The 23,472-nt window shown below is 39.8% G+C and overlaps 1 protein-coding gene across 2 annotated transcripts; it reads left to right on the plus strand.

The window, feature by feature from the left end:
- The first annotated feature begins 1,560 nt into the window (after positions 1-1,560).
- ppm1j (protein phosphatase, Mg2+/Mn2+ dependent, 1J) lies at positions 1,561-23,061 on the plus strand. 2 transcript variants are annotated; one of them, XM_088309696.1, is made up of 10 exons: positions 1,565-2,110; positions 10,170-10,284; positions 14,444-14,776; positions 14,980-15,092; positions 16,122-16,206; positions 18,055-18,173; positions 19,750-19,813; positions 20,576-20,683; positions 21,362-21,513; positions 22,011-23,061. In XM_088309696.1, the coding sequence occupies exons 1-10, from the start codon at positions 1,833-1,835 to the stop codon at positions 22,156-22,158; spliced, it is 1,515 nt and encodes a 504-aa protein (XP_088165822.1). In that variant the 5' UTR covers positions 1,565-1,832; the 3' UTR covers positions 22,159-23,061. The 2 variants fall into 2 exon arrangements, 1 of the variants encoding a protein (XP_088165822.1); XR_015845850.1 differs by lacking the exon at positions 22,011-23,061 and having other exon boundaries at positions 1,561-2,110; positions 20,576-20,809; positions 21,255-21,392.
- The last annotated feature ends 411 nt before the right edge of the window (positions 23,062-23,472 follow it).

The raw sequence follows: 23,472 nt of genomic DNA on the forward strand, positions 1-23,472 counted from the left end.
TCCTGTGTGGAATATGCATGTTCTCCCCATGCCTGTGTGGGTTTTCTCAGAATCCTCCAGTTTCTTCCCACATTCCAAAAACATACATGGTAGGTCAATTACACACTCTGAATTCTCCCTAGAGGTGAGTTTGTGAGTGTGAATGGTTGTTCGTTTATGTGTGTGCTTTGCGACTGGTTGGCAAACAGTTCAGAGTTTATCCCACCGACTGCCCGAAGACAACTGGGATGGACTCCTGCATCCCCCCGACCCTCGTGAGGAGAAGTGGTGCTAATAATGGGTGATTTTTTTTCTGTTCTTTTCATTTCATTGTTTGTGTCTCTGTCATGTCAAGTCTTTTTCTTAGTGTTTGTTTTGTTACTCTGAATGTCTATTCTGGATTTCTGTCGGTTTTGTGTTTCTGATTGTTCCGAGTAGCCTTGTTTAACCTTTTGTTATTTGGAAAGAGTTTTTCGAGCACTTCCTGCCGTCCAACATGAAGGGCAAGAACTCATTTGTGTATTTTTCACAAATATCAACTCGCAGCATTTTAAAAAATATATTTGAGGTACTGTTTGTCCTGCATGTCATTCAAAATCCATGAAAAAAAATTATTAGCCCTACTCATGTTGTAGTATAGGGCAGGATAACACGGTGTAAGCACATCAACACAATTTCTGTCATCCACCGTAGTGGTGAATAGTGATATTGAAAGTTAAAATTATACAGTGGAACTCTACTCTTTGTGGAGGATAGGGACTGGGCTGGCCCGCGAATAGCAAAAACATGCGTGTAATTGAATAATGGAAGCACATTAAAATCGCATAAGACCCCCAAAATCTCTAATGATAAACCTCCAATTTATATTTTGTTAGAATAATGCAACAGCAACAACAAAAAAGAAGTATTGGAAAGATATTGGAGGGAAAAAAAGCAAATCTTTGATTTGCAAATGTGCAGGGGTCCACAGTAGCAGAGGAAATCTGTTTATTATTTGCTTATTGTTATTAATTTATTATGAAAATTAATCAAGTGACCACTCTGTGTGGGCCACCAATTCTACATGCCTTAACTTAATAGAATAAATTTGAAAGTACAACCTACACAACAGAACCTGAGTCTGAAACCTACACAGTAGAACGGGGGCCCAAGTCTGCTCCTCGAGAGCCCCTATATTCAGCCTGTTTTACATGTTTCCCACCTCCAACACACCTGATTCAAACCATCAGGATCGTCATTAGGCTTCTGCAAAGCTTGCTGATGAGCTGATCATTCGAATCAAATGTGTTGGAGGAGGAAAACATGACCAGAGATATAACCTACAGAGCATAACAGGAAGGTAGAAAATGTGCAGCAGAACTAGAATGGAATTTGCCCTTTCCTGATTTGATTGTTTCATATTTATGGCCAACAAGTAATATTCATATGTGCTTTAATATGATGAGCAATAATGACTTAACTACGGTGGGCTAGTGACTAGGGACTATGTGTTCCGACTTACGTACAAAACCATCTGAATGTATTTCAATATCTATTTATGTAACGAAGGTGGTGGATTTGCGTCCAAAAGCATCAGGATGCTTGAGTGGAGCTTTGTGAATGCAGCTGCAGGATTACTGGCAGCCAGTGAAGGTTTTTTTTTTTTATTGGCTTTGACTGAGACAAACACAGCCTGGTCGTCACATGGGTGCTCAGAGGAAGCAAGCAAGCAAGCAAAAAAAAAAAAGCCAGATCGCTTCCTGAAATGCCCCTCGTCACTGGCTGCGTCTCCCGTTCGCCTCCCTAGCGCGGATCCTTTGATTTCTCTCCTTTTGATTTTTTTCTTTTATTTTTGTTGTGCGCAACGCGAGTCGATGCCGACGATGATCAGCAAAGTGAAAAGCGCCATGTCCACGCTCGTGGGAGGGATGATGCCCCATGGCCACCACCACCACCACAATCATCACGGCGGAGGCGGCGGCGGCGCGCAGTCCGGGGGAGCTGACGGCCTTCCGCCGCGCTTCCCCTACGGCCGCCCGGATTTCCTGGAGCTCACCCCGGAGCTGCTGCAGTACTCCACCGAGCACGCCTCGCGGCCGGTGCTCACGCTCAAGAGAGGCAGCAGGCTCCCCTGGCACACCGGATATGCGGAGTGAGTGCCTGACAGGCGTCCATTCGAGGCTTCTGCGTGCTATTTTTGTTATTGTTGCGCTTTAATGACACGCACGCGTAATGACCGAACGTGTTTGACGTTTGCAAGTGGCCAGTGCAAGTGCAGCAGGATGCTCAGCAGCTCACAGAGCTCTGCCGCATATGCAGCAGGCATTAAAATCAAATGCCGCTGCACTGGCTCTCTCAGGTTGTGCTGCAGAGGTTCCCCCTTCAGCTCCTGCAGTAGCTTGCACTCATTCGCTTCTGCTGTAAATTCTGATGCCCTCAATTTCTGCTTTGTATGTTCTACCTTCAGGTTCTGCTGTGTAGGTTCTAACATCATATTCTGCCATGAAGCCTCGAACGTATATATCTGAGGCATAGGTTTTATTCTGCTCAGGCTGCTTTGGTTTTGCTTTGTTGTGCTGGTGTGTAGGATCCTCCATCAGGCTCTGTTGTATAGTTGTACTCTTTGGCTTCTGATATCCTAAAGTTCTGCTGTGTAGTATCTACCCAAAAGGTTCTACCTTTTATCTTCTTCTACATAGATTCCACCCTAAACCTCTTTTGTACAGGTTCTACCCTCAAATTTTGTTTTTGAAGATCAACCCTCAGGTTATGTTGCACAGGTTCTCCTCCTGCCTAAAAGCTGTACCTTTTATTCATCACTAAACAATAACAAATAAACAAAAAATATTGGTTAAAGGGGAAGTCAACCCAAAAATGTTATTTACAAGAATATGATCTATGCAGTATCACTAGTCTGAACACGGCATTCTGATTAATATTGCGTCTGTAGAATTACGAGTTAAGCAGTAAAATCCCCTTGTTTTTAGTCATGTCAGTCAGCTATTTTGTCACTTGTGTTGACTGAAAATGACATGATAGTTGCTCAGGGCTCATTTAATGACCAATCATGGCTCAGCTTCATAAAAGAGGTGAGCCGTGATTGGTCGTTATCTGAGCCCTGAGCAACTGTCATGTCATTATCATTTGACAGAAGTGACAAAATGCGCCCCCCACCCCCGAGATAGCTGTAAAAGTGGAGATTTTGCTGCTTAACTCATATTTCATGAACAATATTAATCAGAATGCCATGTTTAGAGCAGTGAAGGCACATTATTGCACAGAACTTTGGGGGGTTGAATAAACAGTAATTGGGGAAAATGGTTTTGTAATTAACTTGAATGCACAATCGATTTTTATCCCATTAATCAACCTAAAAAATCTTCAATAATAACAGTCCCAATATATTCCATCACTCAGCACCTTCTGCCGCATTGCTACCCCACAGCTTACTACTGTATAGTTCCATCCTCAGCGTCTGCTGAGGTTTGATCATATTGTTTGTTTTTATAACATTACGTTTTATTTAGAGTTTAGCATGCATTCATGTTGAGTTATGCATATTTATTGATTTCTTTTTTTTTTTTTGTCCTTAAGTCTACAACGGGTGTTTTAGACTATTGCGACACCTGCACCAAACATACACGAACTCCACTTTAATTTCCTGCTGTGCAATAACATTTCCACACATTCCACTCACTCTGTGTCAGTTTTGGTGGGGACATGCATAGTCATGCCGAGACTCTCAAGACGGCGCAACTGAGGATGAGAGAAGTTTCTCTATTGAACTTAGTTTAATAAATGTGACAGTTCAGTTGTTCCCTGTGTGTGCACAATGAGTTTGGAGTTTTGGCATGGAACTGGTTTTAATCGATGTTAACTGATGCGCTGACACATTCAACGTCAATACAACCTCGTGAGTGCACTTAGTCTAAAATGGTTTTATCTGATTACCGCATGATCATTTACAAGAAGCACGTTTCCAAGGCTTTGAGATTCTGCAAGAGTGCAGGAACCAAAGACAAAACCTGGACTTGATGACCAGTGTTTTTTTTTTTAATCATCATTATTAATGAATTTGGATGTAATAATTACTGGCAGTACACTCACATGCCACAAACTAATCCCCTGGTAATTACTTTACATTACAACCAAGCGATAATACAGAATTCATGTTTTTCAAATTGGCTATGGATCAGATTCATCTGCTGCATGCAACATTAGGTACGTTCGGAAAAATTAGAAGAGAAAATTAGAGTTCAACAATGAATGCGGGATACGAGGTGTTTCCAAAATAGTTAGTAACTATTAGATTAGAAATAGCCTTCAGTATGATGCTGTGCAATACTTATTGAAATATTGTAAAATTATTAGTTAAAACCTAAAATAAAACCATGCAGAAATCAGAACTAGATTTGTCAAACGGTGCAGTCATCTTGCTAAATGAATCATGTTGTTCCGTGAAGGTCCACCCATACAATGAATAAAAAGTTTAGTGGAAACTTGGATTATTATTTATTTATTTATTTGAATTGAGGAAGTATCAAAAGGCAACAGTAGTGATAGTGAGTCAAACCACCAGCTATTGAGATAAAATAGAGTGCACTACTTGGCGACAACAAGCAACCAATGATCGATTCACTGTCAACTAGTTTGTACTCTTTGTGATGGTGCCACTTAAATTGATCAATCATATTTGCTCTTTTACAACCCCTTGTGTACATTCAATCGCCACGATTCACTGACCATGTGTGCGCTTTGCTATTTCATCTACAATTAGGCCAACATATATAAACCATAAATATAATTAAAAATTGTTTTGAAGCACAAATTCTTTGAAGCAGCTGTCTTGATCGCCCACTGACGCTACGTACTAACATGCATTTTGGCCTCGAAGACTCCATGCGTCTCTACTTTATCCACTGGTGGGCCGACAAATATAATTATGAATTTTGTATATTATTGTTTTAAATCACATTGGGTGTTTTCGGAAATAGAAATAGGATATTATGAGTGCCTCAAAAAAAGAGTGTTGGAGTGCCCACCAGCTGCTCCGACTGGGGCCATGGCGTGGCTCCGAGTGTCAGCCAATCCAGATGGAAACTGCTCATGCATGAGCTCCTGACAACTACAAATTTCCTGAAGTACTGTTTTCAATCAAGGCCAGTCCCGTTTCTAGCTGAGCTACCACTGCTTGGACCCCGTGTGGGTGTTTAAACACATCCATCCATCCTTTATCCGATCCGCTTCTCCTCACAAGGTTTGCGGGTGTGCTGGAGCCTTTTCCAGCTATCAGTAGGCAGTAGGCAGGGTACACGCTGAACTGGTTGCCAGCCAATCGCAGGACACAAAAAGACAAACAACCATCCATGCTCACACTCACACCTAGGGGCAATTTAGAATGTTCAATCAACCTGCCATGCATGTTTTTGGAATGTGGACGGAAAACCGCACATCCACGAACAACTCAAAGTAAACTTAGCTCCTCTCTGACATACAATGATGATTTAATTATTTCAACAACACTTTATTGGTTGCATGACCGAAAGAGCACAAAAATACCTACTTGGCAAAGTTTTTCCACAACTGGCTGAGGATGGGTTCCACAGAAAAAAAAAGACCACCTGGATTTCTGAATAGTAAACTGCATATAGGTGGAATTTTCACCGTACCACATGATGGTTGCAATATGGAGTTGAGATACAACTTTTATTCTACTCTGGCCTGGAAACCATTTACACCAAATGGCAAAATGCAGGAAGTCGACACGCAATCCATGTTGCAACATCTACAACTCGTATATAACCTCAGGCAAGCAATTCTTTTTTTTTTTTTCACTGAACACCTCAGCTTCCTCCTGTTGAACTCTTTGTTGATTCCACAACACAGAATTAGATACAGAACTGTCTCTTTCGTGGTTTTTGGTCACATGATGTGATCGTTGATTTGATGTTTTGACTCACATTCTCCCACGCCGCTGACGTGAGCTTCAATTAAAAGCTCGGCAAGCTCGTGACGAGCATGACTCACACGTGGCTGCTGCATTTAAAGACCGCTTTTGTTCTACAACAGTTAATGGACATTTGCGAGTGATATCATTTTTTTTAAAAGAAGCGATGGGCAAAATAACCAGTTTTATTGATTGATTGCTGTTGTTAATTTGTCACCTCTTGAAGCTTTTAATGCAAAGCTATAGAGATTAAACGCTATTCAAAAATGATTAGCGATTATCTTGAGCAAATTATCACAATTATCAGTATCATCTTACTAGAAAAAAATGTTTGCAAAGAAAAAAAATCATACACTTGCTCCAAAAACATTGCAACATCTTCTGTTTTAAATGAAGACAATATAAAATCATCAGCACTATGTACCATTTGACATGACAATTGTGAATAGCAACAACGAAAGTGAATTCCCATGTATGCAAGATAAAATAATGTAATTAAAATGACAAAAGTGATGTACTTAACAGTGTTGGTACTAAATTAGATTACTGTCACGGATTAGATTGTAATCTTTGAATGGGTTAATTGCTATAGCTCATTTTAATACAGTCGCAAATATTCGCTCTCAAAGGTGAAACATTGAATGTTTTGATTTAATTAACTACTTCCATGCTCTGCAGGCAACAGCCCAGCCCAGCCCTTTGATTAAACGACTTTAACTGTATTTATTAAATACAGAATGTAATTCCTTCCAAGTAAACTGTTCAATGCACTACATCACTCCGGATGATCTGTATATAACTTCTGGATTTGTATGCAAGTTAATTAAATTTTAATTTGACATGCATTCCAAATGGATCTGTACCAAATTCACGTCTCAGGACAACTCCACAATTCAATGGGTCACACTTCTTTGGTGCCTGCACAAGTTTTCACCAGTTACGCATGGTGGGTGTGTGGGAAGCCAAGACGGGAGAATCGCCGTGCCTTGAAAATGCAAAAAGAATTGACTAGAGACCAAGTGTGAGGTAATTTCAAGAAATGCCAAATGAAATTAAAGTAAAGTAATTGAACAGAACAGGCCAAATAAAGCATGAAAACATAATTTCTATTTCATATCTTTGACAAAGTATTGCTTTTATCCAAAGTGAGATCCTGGCAAGCGATAAATCCGAAAGTGTGACGTCATTTCAAGAAAAACAATGCCAGGCTCCACATCTAAAGTGTAAAAAGAAGTCGGAAATCGACTCAGAAAGCCATAGTTCAAACTTATCTGAGGGGAAGAGTTGGCGGAAGAGAAAGTTGTTGGCATGATGCATGGGCCATACATGTACAAGCCCGATGCTCAAAATGCAGAAATTGTTATGTCCAAACGACCGAATATGCAGTGGAGACGAGACCCATGAAGATGGGAAGAATGGGAAGAGGCCGTGGTTATTAGCCTCGAGTTATTGGTTGAAATTCGATGCTGCGCCGTGCTGTAAAGTATGACGTCGGCCCTTTTATTCTGCTAGCACCGAGAGCACACATCATAGTGGTTTGGTCGTTGAGAAATTAGTTTTAATTCTTGTCATATTTTGATAGTACTGGTAGGCATAAATCAAGGCAATAAATCATAAAATGCAAGTGGATTCCCAGTAAGATTGACTTGGCAGTTTTCCAAGAGGACTTGGTTTTCTGCTGCGACGGTTCTCTTTAGCAAGGAAGACGCCAGAAGAAATGCATTCAATTTAATCCTGTACCGTAACCCGCCATTCCGCAGCCTCTGACGACGAGGTAGAACAACTTTTAAGGATTGCACTTGTAACAACGGACACTCTACGCTGGCATGAAATTCATTTGCTTTGTGAGAATGAAACTGGTCCATTTACATGCCGTATTCGTATCTTTTGATCACTCAAACCAAACAACTGTTTGTCTGAATGTGAACAATGCAACGTCACACAGCGCTGAGGAATTTTGCTGAAAAACATAACGACACAAAAAAGCAGGAAACGAGACTATCAACAGTGCAGTACAATGGCCGACTGGCAACTCAGCCTTCTTTAAACGACGCCATTCCCGAAGAATCACCGAATGTAAGAATTTTCGTTGTTAATTTTCGTTGTTTCGTTGTTAACCCCAACTAGGGTTAACCCTCATTAAATTTGCTTCTTTGGGAACTGCAATAATATTCCATCAGTATACAGAAAACACGTTTTACAATGGGTCAATTTGACCCACAAGTTAACGTGCTAACTCCTTACAGGATGTCCGGAGCCATGATTCAAACCCAGGACCTTTTGACTGTGAGACAGATGTCCAAACAGCTAATCCCTTTTGCTGCTTATTTCTCCACAATCATTTTTATTTTATTTTGAACTCCACTTTTACTTTGACAATTGTAATATTTTCATTATTATTTAAATGTCTCCGTCATTTGCTCTCAAGTCAACAAACCGCGGACATTATATGGGCAAATATGCTAAAACCAAACAGTGGCGACCCGGTCAAAATGAAGCTCATGCAATTGGCGAGCGGAGCTGCAGGTTGTAATATAGAAGAGTATGTCTCATTGCTGTTTGTGTGCCAAAGAGCCCAGCATGCTTTGGCCTTGACAGCAAAGTTTAAATGACTGTCATGAGACCTTTAAGTCCCCCTCGCCATTAGTCCTAATATGTACCATCCCCACTGTGCCAGTCCTCTGCTTTCAACTGATTAGAAAGGGGCGGGTCCCCCCTCCCCCCTTATTGAGGGGAAAAAAATATAATCCAGATTTGTTGGATTTGTCCATTTGGACCTCTCCCATATCAGGCCTTTCTGTAACGATTGTAATCAGCTAAACTATTTGGAAAGCGAGCAGTCAGAGGTTGTGTTTGAGTTTCCTTTTGTTTGCATGGTTTTTGGTTCTTCCAGAGGTCTCCTCTCTTGCTTGTCTCATTGTGTTCGTCTCACATGAGCGAATATTTCTAATCCTCTCTCTGCATGATGCCGAATTTGCAGAATTGTGCAACAGGCTTGAAGTGCAAAAGTAATTGACAGTGACTAGATTTCAAACGACAACAGTAGGTGAACCAATCCAACCGAATCTAATACAAGAACTGTATGAATATGTCGTGTTTCAAAGAAAAGATGACTTGCCAGCATGCGGCAGATCTTGAATATTTTCAGAATGGAGATTATCCCATTCCTTCAATTAATTGCATAATGATTTAAAATGTGATTCTGCGTTACGAAACAACACAATGTGCACACAAAGTGCAGGTATTAGTGTTGTTCATTTTGGATCACCATCCTCTTTCATGTTCCAATTTGTCCTATCTGTGACTGAGTCTATATGACTTTAATCGGTGTGGCCTGCACTGGTGAGTGATGTTGGAGTCAGCAAATGACAAAGCGCCTAGAGCTGGCTGTTGTTCGTTCAAGTTAGCCTTGTCATCAACTATTGCCAGAGCAGTTCCTCGATGAATGTGCTTGTTAACACTTTATTTTGTCACTGTTTGTTCAATCAAGCAATTGGGCAATATTGAATGAATTTCAATACTTTGTCTTACCGTTTGTTGACATGCTGTTGTGGTGCATTCACTAATTCTAATTTGCACTTTAATCTTCCTCTTATTTAATTGTGAACAAATCATAATCCTGGCTGGCCGCTATTCAAGAAAATGATTTCTACACAGAGTGGTGCGTGAATCTGAAGTCACATTAATCAGTGTGGAAAAATGATCACTGCGAAGCTTCAAGGCACAGATTTTGCTGCTTAGATTTTTATTGCAATCAAATTATTGTTTTATTGATTAATACAATACAATACAACATTATTTATCTAGAGCATTTCACAACATGACAATATAGCGAACCTCTACATTCTTGAGGTTTGACATCTGTGGATCTGCACAGTAACAATTTTCCCCAGTTTTTTTTTTTTTTTTTTTTAAATGTGTTTTTTTTTTCCTTATGTTTTGGGGTTATTCCACCAAATGATATAATATATGGTATGTAACTGCATACAGTATTTCCTACTATTTTATTTATCCAAATGAAAAGTCGAATGAATGAATGCCCTCCATGAATGATTTTTTTTTGTGCCGTCACTGACTGCTTTCTGTGTAATAAAATCACTGTACAGACCCAGGTTCATAATCAATCCTTTTTTCAAGTTCCCAGTGGCTCATACTGTTTTGTTGTCCTGTCCCGCTTTTTCCCCTACGCTGGGCAAATAAACAAACATACATATATTTTTGTTATTCTGTTTCATGCGGCTAACTTGTAGCTCTTCCCCAACAGGGTGATCAACGCCGGCAAGAGCATGCTGAATGAGGACCAGGCCTCATGCGAGAGGCTGTTTGTGAGGAAGCCCAGCGGCAAACAGCGCAACTCCACTCTGCTGGAGGACAACGGGGTGAGGCAAGGGCAAAACTGCAGCGCCGACGTCCATTCGGGAGCCCGAGCGAGGGGACATGCGTTAAAATGTCTGGCAAGCGATGCGCGCTCATCATTTATAGTGTACACCGTGTTGTCCTAATCGCAAAGTCACTGAGGGCCGACAGTGGAACCAAAAATCTACAGTCATCCTGTTACTCTAGACTTGAGCGCCAGAAAAGTGCAATAATCGAATAACTGCAAATATTCTGCAACGTAGGAAAGTGGTACCAACCGCCATGCACTGGCTGGCCTGGTTCAGTCAACAGTGCTAACCGTCGTCGTCTAACGTTTGTTTATCAAGTACAGCAATAATGTTCATGGCTCAACAAGATCTGAATACAGTACAGGGACCGAGCCCTGCCCTGAATAGCGAAAAAAAAACTCCCAACATGTATAGAATTGCCTATACTAATAGTTTAAACTGTACAATAAATATACCACAAACTATGAACCTAAAACTATGTACCATTTCGATCTCATCTTATGTTACCATTAAACTAAATGGCTTGTAGGTGATTTGTTTAAAAAAAAAGAATGAAGCCAAAATATGCATGTGAATGCACATGCGGCGAAGACTCTCCATAATTTCCACTAACCACCCAGGCTAAACTTAACTCTAGAGCTGCCACAAATGATTATTTTGGTAGTCGACTAATCGCCAACAGCAGTCGCGATTCGTCAACTAGTTGGAGTAAATGTAAATTGCGTCATGTCCCACCAGCAAGCAGCTGTTCTCATACAACCGTAAATAGTTAACATTTTGATTCTTTAAAGTATGTACAAATTAATGAGCACCAGTATTTCTGAGTGGTTTATAAATACATCTTAACTTTAAGGAAATATTGTGGCATTAAACGTTATGGCTGGAATTGTTTAGTGCGTTTTAAAATGGAACCCAAACTATACACTACGCAGAGTTGCACTCGTACGATGAATCTATAAATCCAAAAAGAAATATTTGTAAAAAAAATTCATTCTTCTTGGGCACCAAGCAATTTTATTAATGTAAAAAGTTGTGAAATGAAATTAGGAAAATGCACAAAATAAAAGTAAAATATTGTATTGGTTTTTAATTTTGTTTTCATTTAACCTTTATCCAAAACATTTTTCTTCACTAATATGAATGGTTTAATAATAGTAAATTGGTCTACACAAGGCGGCACGGTGGAGACTGGTTAGCACGATGGCCTCACAGTGCAGAGGTGCAGGGTTTGAGTCCGGCTCCGGCCTTCCTGTGTGGAGTTTGCATGTTCTCCCCGTGCCTGCGTGGTTTTCCTCTGGGTACTGCGGTCCCCTCCCACATTCCAAAATCATGCATGGCAGGTTGATTCAGCACTCCAAATTGCCCCTAGGTGTGAGTGTTAGCGTGGATGGTTGGCTCGTGTATGTGTACCCTGCGATTGGCTGGCAACTAGTTCAGGGTGTATCCCGCCTACTGCCCGAAGATAGCTGGGATAGGCTCCAGCACCCCCAGCAACCCTTGTGAGGAAAAGCGGAACAGATAATGGATGGATGGATGGATGGTCTACACCAGAGGTATTCAATTAAAAGTCACAGAGGTCCACGACAAAAATTTCTTCCAATTAAAAGGTCCGAACCAAAGTCCAACTTCCCTTAATGTCTAGCCTATGTTCGCATTTTTATATAGTTTCAATATTTAGTCATTTTCAACAGAGCGCACTTATATACGAAATATTTAGCAATGTTTCCATTAAACACGTTTGCCAGTCAAACAAATATAAGGCTTTTATTTCACATTCAAGAAAATGTGGCTCCGGGAACTTAAGGGTGCCACTTCCGGATAAAAAAAGTAAAATATCTTCTGCGGAAATATATCAAGTGCTAAGCATTGAGTTAACATCTTTTACCTTTTTTTTTCTTAAATCAAAGAGTTATCAGCCTAAAAAAAACGGAAAGCCTAATTATCCAAGTAAACCAGGTCAACATGTTCAGTACTCAATCAATAAAAATGGCTGTCCTCATGAAAAACTAATTTGAAATGAGCTTTGACACCACCTTTTCTTTTGAATATTTTTTTTAACTTCTCTTAATGAGAAAAATGAGTTTGTGACTTAAATCTGGGTTGGAACGGAGTCAGGGCCATTGGGATTTGGTAGATTATTTCACACATCTGGTCTTTGTGTTTTCCTTTAAATAATGTTTGTGCAACCACATTTAAGCACTCCTTCACAACTTCCCCATCACTGAATGTTTTTTTATGTTTCCCCAAAATCCATGATACTTTCACTGACTATTCATTTGCATGCCGCTGGGCAGTAAACGGAAATTAAAAAATCTGTTGTACCGCACTCGAAGTTCGATGTTTTTACGTGCGCTCACCTCGAACGTCAGCGGATAACTTTGCACAAAAGGGCGGTGCTTTGTTTCGTAGTGGCGCTTCGCAATGTTGCGACGGTTTCGGAGCATATGATGCACACTGGTTTAGAATCGGCTGCAGCCAGAACGAAACAAAATTTCTCCGTCCATTCATTGAAAACAACACGCATCGACCTTGATAACTTTTTAGCCAGGCAAACTGTCAGCAGCACTCTATTCCGGTCTGTTGTGCAATTGGCAGTGGATCGTAAACAAAAGATTTGATTGGCTCAAATCAGTGACGCCTTTTCCGTATTAACTAGAATTGCAGCGCCAACGTTTGCGAATGCGCCCTGAATAAAAATCATCATGGATTGGTCATGGGTCCGGACCGATCCGGGCCGCAGTCCGCCATTTGGTGATGCCTGGTCTACACAATCAATGCAACAGGAAAAAAATATTTGTTTATTAGGAGGAACTTTTTTTTATTATTATAATGTAGTATATTGCAATAAACTTAATAATGTGTTTCAGTGTTATGTGAGGCCAATGAGGGCTTGTGGCAAATATGTCATGTTTTGTTACTTTTCGTACTAGTATTTCCCAATTCTTGAACGCATCCCTCCGAGTGCTTGAGATCTTTCTGCTTTCATGTCAAACACGGACAAACACACAATGGTTGTTAATGAATGTGAGTTCACTGACTATTGCCTCCTTAATCCATAGTAGACGCTACAATATGTTAGTGTAGCAAAAAGGATATCGTGTTAGTGTTTCAAAGTTACATCAAAAACACTCCGTAACCTGTGTGTGCTAACTACAACTCGCTTCCAAACATGCCTGAACGTGTTGGAAATTAAATCCGGCATCAGCCACGACATGCTTCCTTTACATCTTGAGTATTTGTGGGTGAAATGTGCCGTAACTTTGGGACTCTGTTGCTAACTCTCGGTAGTCATGACACTCCTTACCCACAAATGCTTCTGTTTGCATCACAAATGACCCGGATTAACAGTACAGCCCATATGCACCCTAGACAGGCATATAGAGCCAGCCAGAAAAGTGGGAGAAGAGGCAGATTCAAGAGAAACGCAATGCAGCAAATACATAAATATATAAATAAATGACTCATTGACTATTTAAATTCATTGAATTAGCAGTGGCGTTCTGGAAAACATTTATTTACAGTAAATATTATTCAGGACTCCAGCAAATCAAGTCTTGAAAGGCATTCAATCCAGGAATCTAAATACAAGGCCTTAATTGTAAATGATTGTAAATAGCCTCAAATCTCTAACTAAATTTGCATTATTGAAAAATTAATTGACCAAATGACTCCTGGTAATATCACACAACCACATCACTACACTTATGAGATAAAAGGCTCTATGCTTGCCCCCATTAACCCGTGACATCACACGGCGTCACACAGTCAAATAACAGGAGACATAATGAAATGAAATAATGAACTATATCATATATTTATGTTTGTATTTGCTTCGTCTCTAGGTGAGGTCTTTTTAAAATCTATGCTGATCTTGTCATGACATGATGATCAGTTGCGTCATAACATTTTGGTGGATTTAGAAAGTTACCAATAAATAAAGGCCTGTCAATGTAACATTTATAGCTGAGCTACCTCACTGATTCAATGTCCCAAAATACTGACACAGAGCCGTTTCGGAACACTTGAAAACCGTTCAAAATCGGTCAACTATCGTTCCTCAGTAGACAGTTGACAATGATGGTATACCTAATGGTCTGACATATGATGTCAACTATAATCTTTAAAATTAACGGGGAGTTTTCACTTTTTTCAGGATGGTACAGGGATCCCCCTCTATTTTTGGGGCGTCTTTGACGGACATGCCGGTTCTGGTGCCGCCATCATGGCCTCCAAGCTGCTCCACCGCCTCATCCGGGACCGGCTGGGCGAGATCTTTCACTTGCTGAATAACCACGGGGGGGCGCCGCCTCCTATCTGCTTGGCCAAGAATGGCAGCCCCTACCAGGCAGAGATCAAGAAGGGGGCAGCGCAGGAGTCGGAGGAGCCTGACGCTGTCAACGATTCGGTGGTGCGCTACCACATGGAGAAGGTCGTCAGCCTGGAGAGCCTCGTGATGGGTGTCATCGAGACCGCATTCAAGCAGATGGTGAGCAGACGTGAGAAAACAAATTTGCATACACGGAGACAATCATTGAGCCAAATTTGCCTAAATTCAAAGCAGGTATCTTAGACGTAACCAGATGGCTGACGATATATGGCAAAGATTTTTTTTCTGCCGAGACCATCGAGGATTGATGGTCGTTTTGAGGTTTTGACTTGTTTATTTTTGCACATGTGGCTTTATTTTAGGACGACCTGATCGAAAAGGAGAAAGCGTCATATGCCATTTCGGGTGGCTGTTGTGCCTTAGCTGCCATTCATCTAATGGGCAAACTCTATGTGGCCAATGCTGGAGATAGCAGGTGAGATCGATTGAGCTTGACTATCATTTCTTAAATCACTCCTGTTATGCGGCGGACCACATTTAACCCGTTTAGAGTTCTGCAGAGGGGAAAAAAGGGAAGCTTTGTTATTTCCAATTTAATAATGGATTGACTTATAAAGTGAAAGTATGGCTAAATTATATGGACGATTTAAGCGGTTAAATGGTCGAAAATATCTTTTTTACCATGCTCTTTTTTGCAAATATTATGCATTTATTTGGATATCACGAGTGTCTCATGAAAACACACACAGACACCTCATAAGATTTTGTAGCCACCTCTCAGTGCTCGATGCAGTTTTCTGCTCCCTGGTCCCCAATCTTCTCCTTGTCTCTTGCCAGAGGTTGAACACATTTGATAAAACAACATAGTATTTGAAATTGTTTTTGTTGTTTATCTGCACACACAGTTAATAAAGCAAAATGTTGCATGCCATCTAAGAAGAATGTTGGAATGAAAATTTCTCAAATTTGTGGTTGTGAAATAGTATTTTTCTGTCTTAAGGTTTACTCTTGATCTCATCTGGACTTGGACTTGGACTTGGACTCTAACCTTTGTGACTCAAACTTGACTTGGACTCAGACATTTGTGACTCAAACTAGACCTGGAGTCGATGATGGTGGATTTGACAACAGCCCTGATATGAGGTCTTGGATACAATCCCCAGAATTGCCATAATCTGAATGCTTTGACGCTGCAGTTTTTTGGGGACTTTGAACCATATTGTTGGAGGTTCAATACCTGTTGAAAATAATGTTTGCACCTGGCACAATCAGGGATTTAACATTGCTGTATTTTTCAGAAGATTGCTTTGTTAGATCTTTCTATGACAAATAGTCAATACTGTTCTGTTGTGGTCGCTTCATGTGCCCCCTGGTGTTACGTTTGCGTACTGCAGCCTCCACTCACACTGCATCGCAAGTGGTCGTTCAGTGACTAAATATGTTGCTTAAGAAAACCACCCACACAAAAAACAATTTCTTACCGTTGCACTTCTTATCACTGCAGGGCTATAATAATCCGGAATAAGGAAATTGTTCCCATGACCAACGAGTTCACACCAGAGTCAGAGAGACAACGGCTACAGTATCTGGTACTCTTCGTCTTCTCATGATGCACTATTGAAACCACTTTTAAGTTCTTTTGCAAACCTCCAGTATAAAAGTTTTTCCCCCCAGTATGAAATCTCTGTTTGGCTGTATATGTGTAATAAACACATACGAAGGAAACCACCCATCCATCTATTTTGCATTTCACATTTGGCTGAGCTGCAATACTCAAAAAAGTTTAACGTTGTCTACATAAAAACATGAAGGCAACAAAGTGGCAATTAATATAATTTAGTACCTTCAACTTTAATAACCATTGATTTAATTAATTCCTAAAAACTGCAAAGTAATGAAATCAGTGTGTGAAATATTTTTGGATTAACAAATAAAACTCACATACGGAGTGAATCTGAATGATTTAAAGTACACTACATATCTGGGGGGAAAAAGTAATTCTGATATCAGCCTCTTAAAAGAATGTCCTATGTCATTTTTTTTCAGTTTTTACAAAAAACATGAAAAGCTTAACCACATTCTGATTATATTATATGTATTAATTATTTAATTTCAGGTGTAAAATGATGATTTGTTGAAGTAAGGCAGCAGTTGATTTTCACAGAAGCTCCCCTAGGGTGGTGTTTAAGGCAAAAAAAAAAAGAATACATTTTGTCAAAATATGACTTAGGGTATTATTTTAAGAAGCTGACAAACCAAATACTCGAGTCATTTAGATTCGCTCATTAAAGTAATTTATATATGATACATTACATTTAATTCTATTTACTAAATATCTGGAAGATATTGATTTAGATTAACTACCTTTTTGGGTAAAGCTGAGTCCATCTTTCTATTGATCTGTGATTTTCTGTTGGTGAAGTCGTCTACCAGTCGTAGCTTGAAACTGCTCTCTGTTAGCCAGTGGTTTTAATATCTTGGTTTTCACGTCGCAAATGCAACTTATCAGTTAAGACATGCATTCAACAAACTTTGGATAACATAAATAAATATTAATTTAGCCCCGCCAGGATTTTTACAGGCATACAACCATTCATACGTATGGAGAATTTAGAGTGTTAGATGATGATGAGAAATGAACCAAACACGGATGTTATTGGGAATCAAGAAATGTGATTTGAGATTTTTTTTCTGGAGGCATTAATGATTCAAAAGCCAGATAACTTGTTTTTTTTTTTGTTTTATATGTTCTTTCTGCGTTCGCGTGTATTTTCGTTGGTTATTCTGACATTCCCAAAACATGCTTGTTTGGTTCTATCAGGCTAAATTGTCCATAGGTGTGAATGTTTCATTGTGGGCTGTCACCATTTAATAATTTAGAATCGATTCGAATAATCAAATCTGACACAATTTTATTTTCTGTTAAAGTATATTACAAAACCATTTTTTTCTAAATACCGGTGCTGTTTATTAGCCGAATAATTGTTAATCATGTTTTTTCTTTTAGCATTATAACATGAGAGGCATTGATGTATTCACCATTTTTTTTAAACCGAATCAGTGACTAAAGTAATAGCAGATGCCTGTATATGTGTTACTTTGCTTAAACACAAAGGATACTTGAGGAAGGACTGCAGAAATCACACAATAATTACTCATTTTAAGTTAAACAATCTCTCTAAACTATTATTCAATTGTTAAAAATAGTTGTCGATTATTTTGATAATTTGGAAAGTTGTTGAATAATCGATTCATTTTGATACCTCTAGTTCATTGTTCATACGACCCCTGTGATTTACTGGTGACCATCAAGGGAATACACCAGCTGTTAGTTGGTATCGTCTCAACGACCATAATGAGGATAAGCACTATAAAAAATGAATTGATGACGTTAAACTCAAGACCGTTTGTCATGAGTGTTCTTGGTTTGTTCGCAGGGCTTCCTGAGGCCTGAGCTCCTGGGCAACGAGTTCACTCACATTGAGTTCCCGCGCAGGATCCAGCACAGCGAGCTGGGAAAGAAGATGTTATACAGAGACCACACCATGAGTGGCTGGTAAGCCCCCGACAGCTCTCCCTTATTCCTACTCATTCATTCACTACAGCTGCCAACTTCCTTCGGTTCATTTACGGAGATCCATTAAAGGGGCATATTCTCCCATGTGCTTAAAGGGACACTTTTATGAGCTTAACATTGGCATTTATATAATAGGTTTGCATGTAAAAATGACATCAGTACTAAAATCCGCTCCCCTAAAAGACTCTGTAGTGATTTAAGTGGGATTTTTTTTTGCGATGAAATTTATGACAAATTGGAGCTCGGCTTATTTGTTTCCGGTCTCAACGGTTTACGTCACAACAGGGAGGCAAGTGAGCTAATATTGCTTGAATTGTTAGTTAAAACGGCGACCAATCGCCACCAAAATGCAAATGCACATTACTACTCTTTTCCACGTGAAAGTAGAAAAGTGCTCTGCACAGTAGTTTGGATTTATTGACATCAAACGTGAGCTCACATGATCACCTCCACAAAATCAAAAATACAGTGCCAATTGATTCTCCACTTGAGAGGCTGGAGCGAACGATACTATACAATTTTATTTTTATTGCGCATTTCACAAGAGCAAGAATGTGCAAACCCCCTCTGGTTATATTTTGGACATTTAGCTATGCTAAAGTCGTGTCAACTCACGACTGGAGGCAGACGCAGCTGAAAGTGGCCAGCAGGCGGGCATGAATATTAAGGGGCGTGGCCATATTCCTCATTAAAAGTCGGCGTTTTTCGAGTTGGACTTATTTCCTAATTTCTCCATAATACATGGATAAAAAATAGAATGATAACTAATTTCAATTTGCTATTAGAAATATACACAAATTGAGCTTGAAAAATGGCCCATCTTGGCTGGACCGATACTTTAAGTTATTAAAGGCGTGCTACTGAGCAAGTTTTCAGCTGTGCTGATTCTCTCCTTGACTTAAGTGTGTCACTTGCGCACTTTCATCAAATGTGCACATTCTGGGTGGAGCAACCTTGACATTATACAATACAATACAACTTTATTTCTATCAGGGCATGACATTGGCAAATGTGTCAGTGCGCATTCTCCTTTAAGGCCTATTTATACTCCCGCGTACGCGGCTGCTACACACGTCACGCGTCAGAAGTTGTTGCTGTACGTAGAATGCAGCGAGCATTCTCTCTAATGATTGGGCCGCGTCACGTGCACCAATGACTTACGAAGCTTTCCCCGGCTCGGTTCTTTTATTAAATATTTTTACGCTAATATCATCACTATATTAGTGACATTAAAAAAAATTATACTCTCGTTTATCATGATAGTTTCTGGGAAAATATATCATCTAGAAAAATGTGTTATATTGACAGATCTAGAATTTAGGGACTTTGAATTTTTTGGACGTTTGAATGGCTTGAATTGCTTGAGAAATGTGGAAGCAATAGAATATAAATTTTAAAAAAAAAGATTTCCTTTTCGGGTGAGATAGCAATAAAAATATATTTTTGGGTGCTCTTCAGCATTCACACAATTATGATTTTATGCACAACCTCTGGGATGGTCAACTTTAGTAGTGCCACTTTATAGAATAATTTTGCGGGGGCTGTTTTGTTGCAGGGCTTACAAGACAATCGTTGAAGATGATCTGAAATTTCCGCTCATATATGGAGAAGGTAAAAAGGTAAGCTGCAGCTCCAGCAAAATATTCAAAGCACTTTCAGGTCTGTGACGCTTAGTAGGCGATTTGAATCAAAACACATTTTGACACCTGCAATCTATAAATATGAGTTGGCAATATCTGCTTGTCATCATCACCCAAGCCTGAGAAAACATTCCTTCATGAATGGATTTCTCTTCACTGCTGGATCGTTCCTCCAAGGAATTCTGGTACACATTAGTGTTTCAAATCAAAGAGACGCCACACATAACCGTGACAAAATCAGCACATATATACTTACTGCTTTTATAGTTAGTGGTGTACTCGAGAGGATCAGTGCAACACACCACACACATAACCACATTTACATTGATATAGATTCCCATGAACCAGATGTCTGTTGCAGTACCAAGACTGTCCTGTGATTGGCAGCATAATGCCACAGGAGAAAAAAAAAAAGATTTCCGTCAATCCATTATCCAAGCCGCTTATCCTGTGCAAGAAAAAAAAGTTTATCATGGATGGATGGATTAAAAATTGCTGGCCCGGCCATTTCCGTAGCAAACCAGTAAGTGGGGAAAATTCAAGTCATAACACACTCCTCAGCACAAGATAAGCTTTTGCTTATCATAATTTGGTAGAGACATCCTATAAAATTGTGATTTTGGTAACTTTGATCAAAAGTCGGGGAAGAAATGCAAAATTTGCATGCGTCTGATAAACGGTATGTTTGTGCCTTTCTGAATTTTCAGTGGTTCTGTGTGTGTGTGTGTGTGTGTCAAACAGGCACGAGTCATGGCGACTATCGGGGTGACCCGCGGTTTGGGGGATCATGACTTGAAGGTGTATAGCTCCAACATTTATATCAAGCCGTTCCTCTCGTGCGTCCCTGAGGTGAGCACCCATCTTCAAACATAATGTAAAAATGAGTTTTTGTGAGTATCAGCCATACCTCGAAAGAGTTTTTTTTTATATATATATAATTTTTACATCAGTATGTGCAGCTTAGCATGAGAGTCAATTTGGGTTGTTAAAAAGTTGCCGTAGTGAATAAACACAGAGTAAAAATGTTAACAACAACCTATTGTCTCATCTGCACTGTATTAAAGATTCCATTTATATTTAGTATTTCATTTATTAAGTATATTACATATTGGTGTATTTGTACTTATAACAATACAGCATTTAAATAATAATAATAATAATATTGAGTAGGCAATAAATACAATTTTCATTTTTGATACTTTTAATGCCAATGATCATGATTCTTTTTTTCAAACTAATAATAGAAAGTGCATTCGGTTAAACATCAGATTGAGTAAGTTTGACATCAAAAGATATGGGACAAGAGAGAAGCATTTGGGGCTACTTTCGGGTTTAAGGCTGGAGATTTACTTTATAGAAATGAACTGCTTTATTTTTTTTTCTTCATTATCTTGCTTCTCGATGATAATATAACACATACACACCTATACTGTAGCAAACAGTAATTAGATCATTGTCATATCCTATTCTAATGTTAATCTTAAACGCATCAAGAGTAACACCTGCATGAATACACTCCTCTGACAGGTGCAGGTTTACAACTTTGATGACAACAAACACGGCCCGGACGACGTCCTAATCATGGGCTCGGACGGACTGTGGGATGTAACCACGGACAAGGAGGTGGCGGACGCCGTCTTGGCCTACCTGGCATGTTGCGATCCCTCGGACCCCATGAGGTAATCACAATCTGCCTCTCATTAAGACGGATTGCGACTTACCTCACGAGAGCTAAAGTCTATTCTTGACAAACCATGAAGTAGGAGGCCACTGCCACCTCCACTGATCAAAACGCCAAACTCCTCGAGCAGGCGTTCCAGGGAAAGTTTATCCAGTGAAGGAGGGCTGCACTGGGCTAAACTATAGTTGGGTACAGAAAGACGACCATTTTGCAGCGCTGCTCCAGTGTCAATTGGCGAGACACTGGCTAGGAAATGTTTGGTTTGCTCGAATACGTTTAGATTGGGCTTCAAAAGTGTATTTTGATAAGTTTAACTGAGTTCCATAGATTTAAATGTGAATGGGTGAGAGGGGTATACCTACATATAGTAATAATTATGCAGTCTCTATATATTTTTGATTTTGAGGGTGGTTGTTGCAGACCGACCTGCAATCTGTGATTTTATAAATCTAACAAAATACCCATTTATAGAGGGGATGTGTGTGTTCTCTGCAGGTACACACTGGCGGCACAGGACCTGCTGATGCGCTCCCGTGGAGTTCTGAAAGAGCGCGGTTGGCGGCTCCCCAACGACAGACTGGGCTCGGGCGATGACATCACTGTGTTCGTTGTCCCACTGGCGGGACACGAGGCAGAGACATGAGACATAACACCTCCCAGTTTAGAAACAGAGCAGCAAACACCCCATAAGCATCCCTCAACCCTTCAGAAGAAGACTCGGGTCTGAGCAGCACCTTCATCCACCTCTAGATTTTTGGACCCCCACACCACCTGACTCGTAACAGGAACATTTCCAGTGGTGCCGTCTTCCTCGGCAACGGTTGCCGGTGAGATTTAACCCCCCCTACGTCGTACTTTCACTCTCCGTTTAAGGCTGGGCAGCTAGTTTAAAAACTCAGCATGGACTGTACATCTTCACACGTCTTACAAATGTGATTCCCTTTTTGTATAAACGAGCCTCTCTGTAGCGTCAAGATTGTGAGGAAACCAAAGAGATGCCTTTGTGGCACCAGGATGGAATGAAAACATCATGAAAATAAGAAGCATGGGGTTGAAGTAAATTGACCTTTTCCTGCGCCACATAATCATTATCAGTCTGTATTCTCCTTTCTTTGTGATGAAGGTAGGACAGCACTTGAAGAATGTTTGCACATATGATGTCGTTTTTGTTGTTGAAAACAGCAGACACTGTACATGTTAAGCATGAAGGATCAGAATCATTGCTTTTTGTAATTTTAGGATAACGTGTCTAGGTATAGTAAGCTGTGATAAAATTCACACATATGCCTTATTAAAAGATGACTAAAGCGTTTGTATCACACCATGCGAGGAATATGACCTTAAATGTACCCTATACCTCTTTTTTTTGTCATTATGATTGTTATTTAGATTCTCCATATATTTTTAAAGAGTGCAGAAAATGTTTTATTTTTTATCTTTCTTATCCATAAGTGCTTGTTTAGGACGGTGGTTTATGGTATGTCAGATAACTTAAATGTGAATGATGTCATGTTCCTCTTTAGAAATAAATCACAATTTTCCCATTTTTCTCTCTGGAATATTCTATTTATTTGATTTTATTTTATCTGGAGACATTTGTCTCAGATTACTATGTGTTAGCCTAGACCTGTTAGCAATTGGTGAGTTATACTTAGTGATAGCATAAATAACAGAGCAAGAGGTTGAATCTTAAAAGTTTCTTGGCTGTTTGTTACTCTGGTTGTTATCTTACATAGCAACTGTTGGCATGTTTGCATTTTATCAGATCACATTTGAAATAGTGCTCGGCTACAGGGTGTGACGTAAAATCATTATCAATCTACCTCAGCGCTTTGGCTAGTCAATTTATGTTGATTATATGCAGTATTAGCTTTGCAATTTTAGTACTTTATTGGAAGTACTGTAGTGCCTGAAGACAGAGAAACATGTAAAATTGTCATCCATCCGTTTCAGAAAT

This window comes from Idiotropiscis lumnitzeri, chromosome 11, assembly GCF_059441095.1.
Source record: "Idiotropiscis lumnitzeri isolate Australia: NSW breed Sydney's pygmy pipehorse chromosome 11, RoL_Ilum_1.0, whole genome shotgun sequence".
In the NCBI taxonomy this organism is placed as follows: domain Eukaryota; kingdom Metazoa; phylum Chordata; class Actinopteri; order Syngnathiformes; family Syngnathidae; genus Idiotropiscis; species Idiotropiscis lumnitzeri.

Bases quoted from the DNA above. Each gene is read 5' to 3' on its own strand.
- ppm1j (XM_088309696.1), top strand. From the start codon at position 1,833: ATGCCGACGATGATCAGCAAAGTGAAAAGCGCCATGTCCACGCTCGTG. The intron at 14,777-14,979 runs GTGAGCAGACGT...GCTTTATTTTAG, and splicing joins AGACCGCATTCAAGCAGATG to GACGACCTGATCGAAAAGGA. The intron at 20,684-21,361 runs GTGAGCACCCAT...CTCCTCTGACAG, and splicing joins TCCTCTCGTGCGTCCCTGAG to GTGCAGGTTTACAACTTTGA.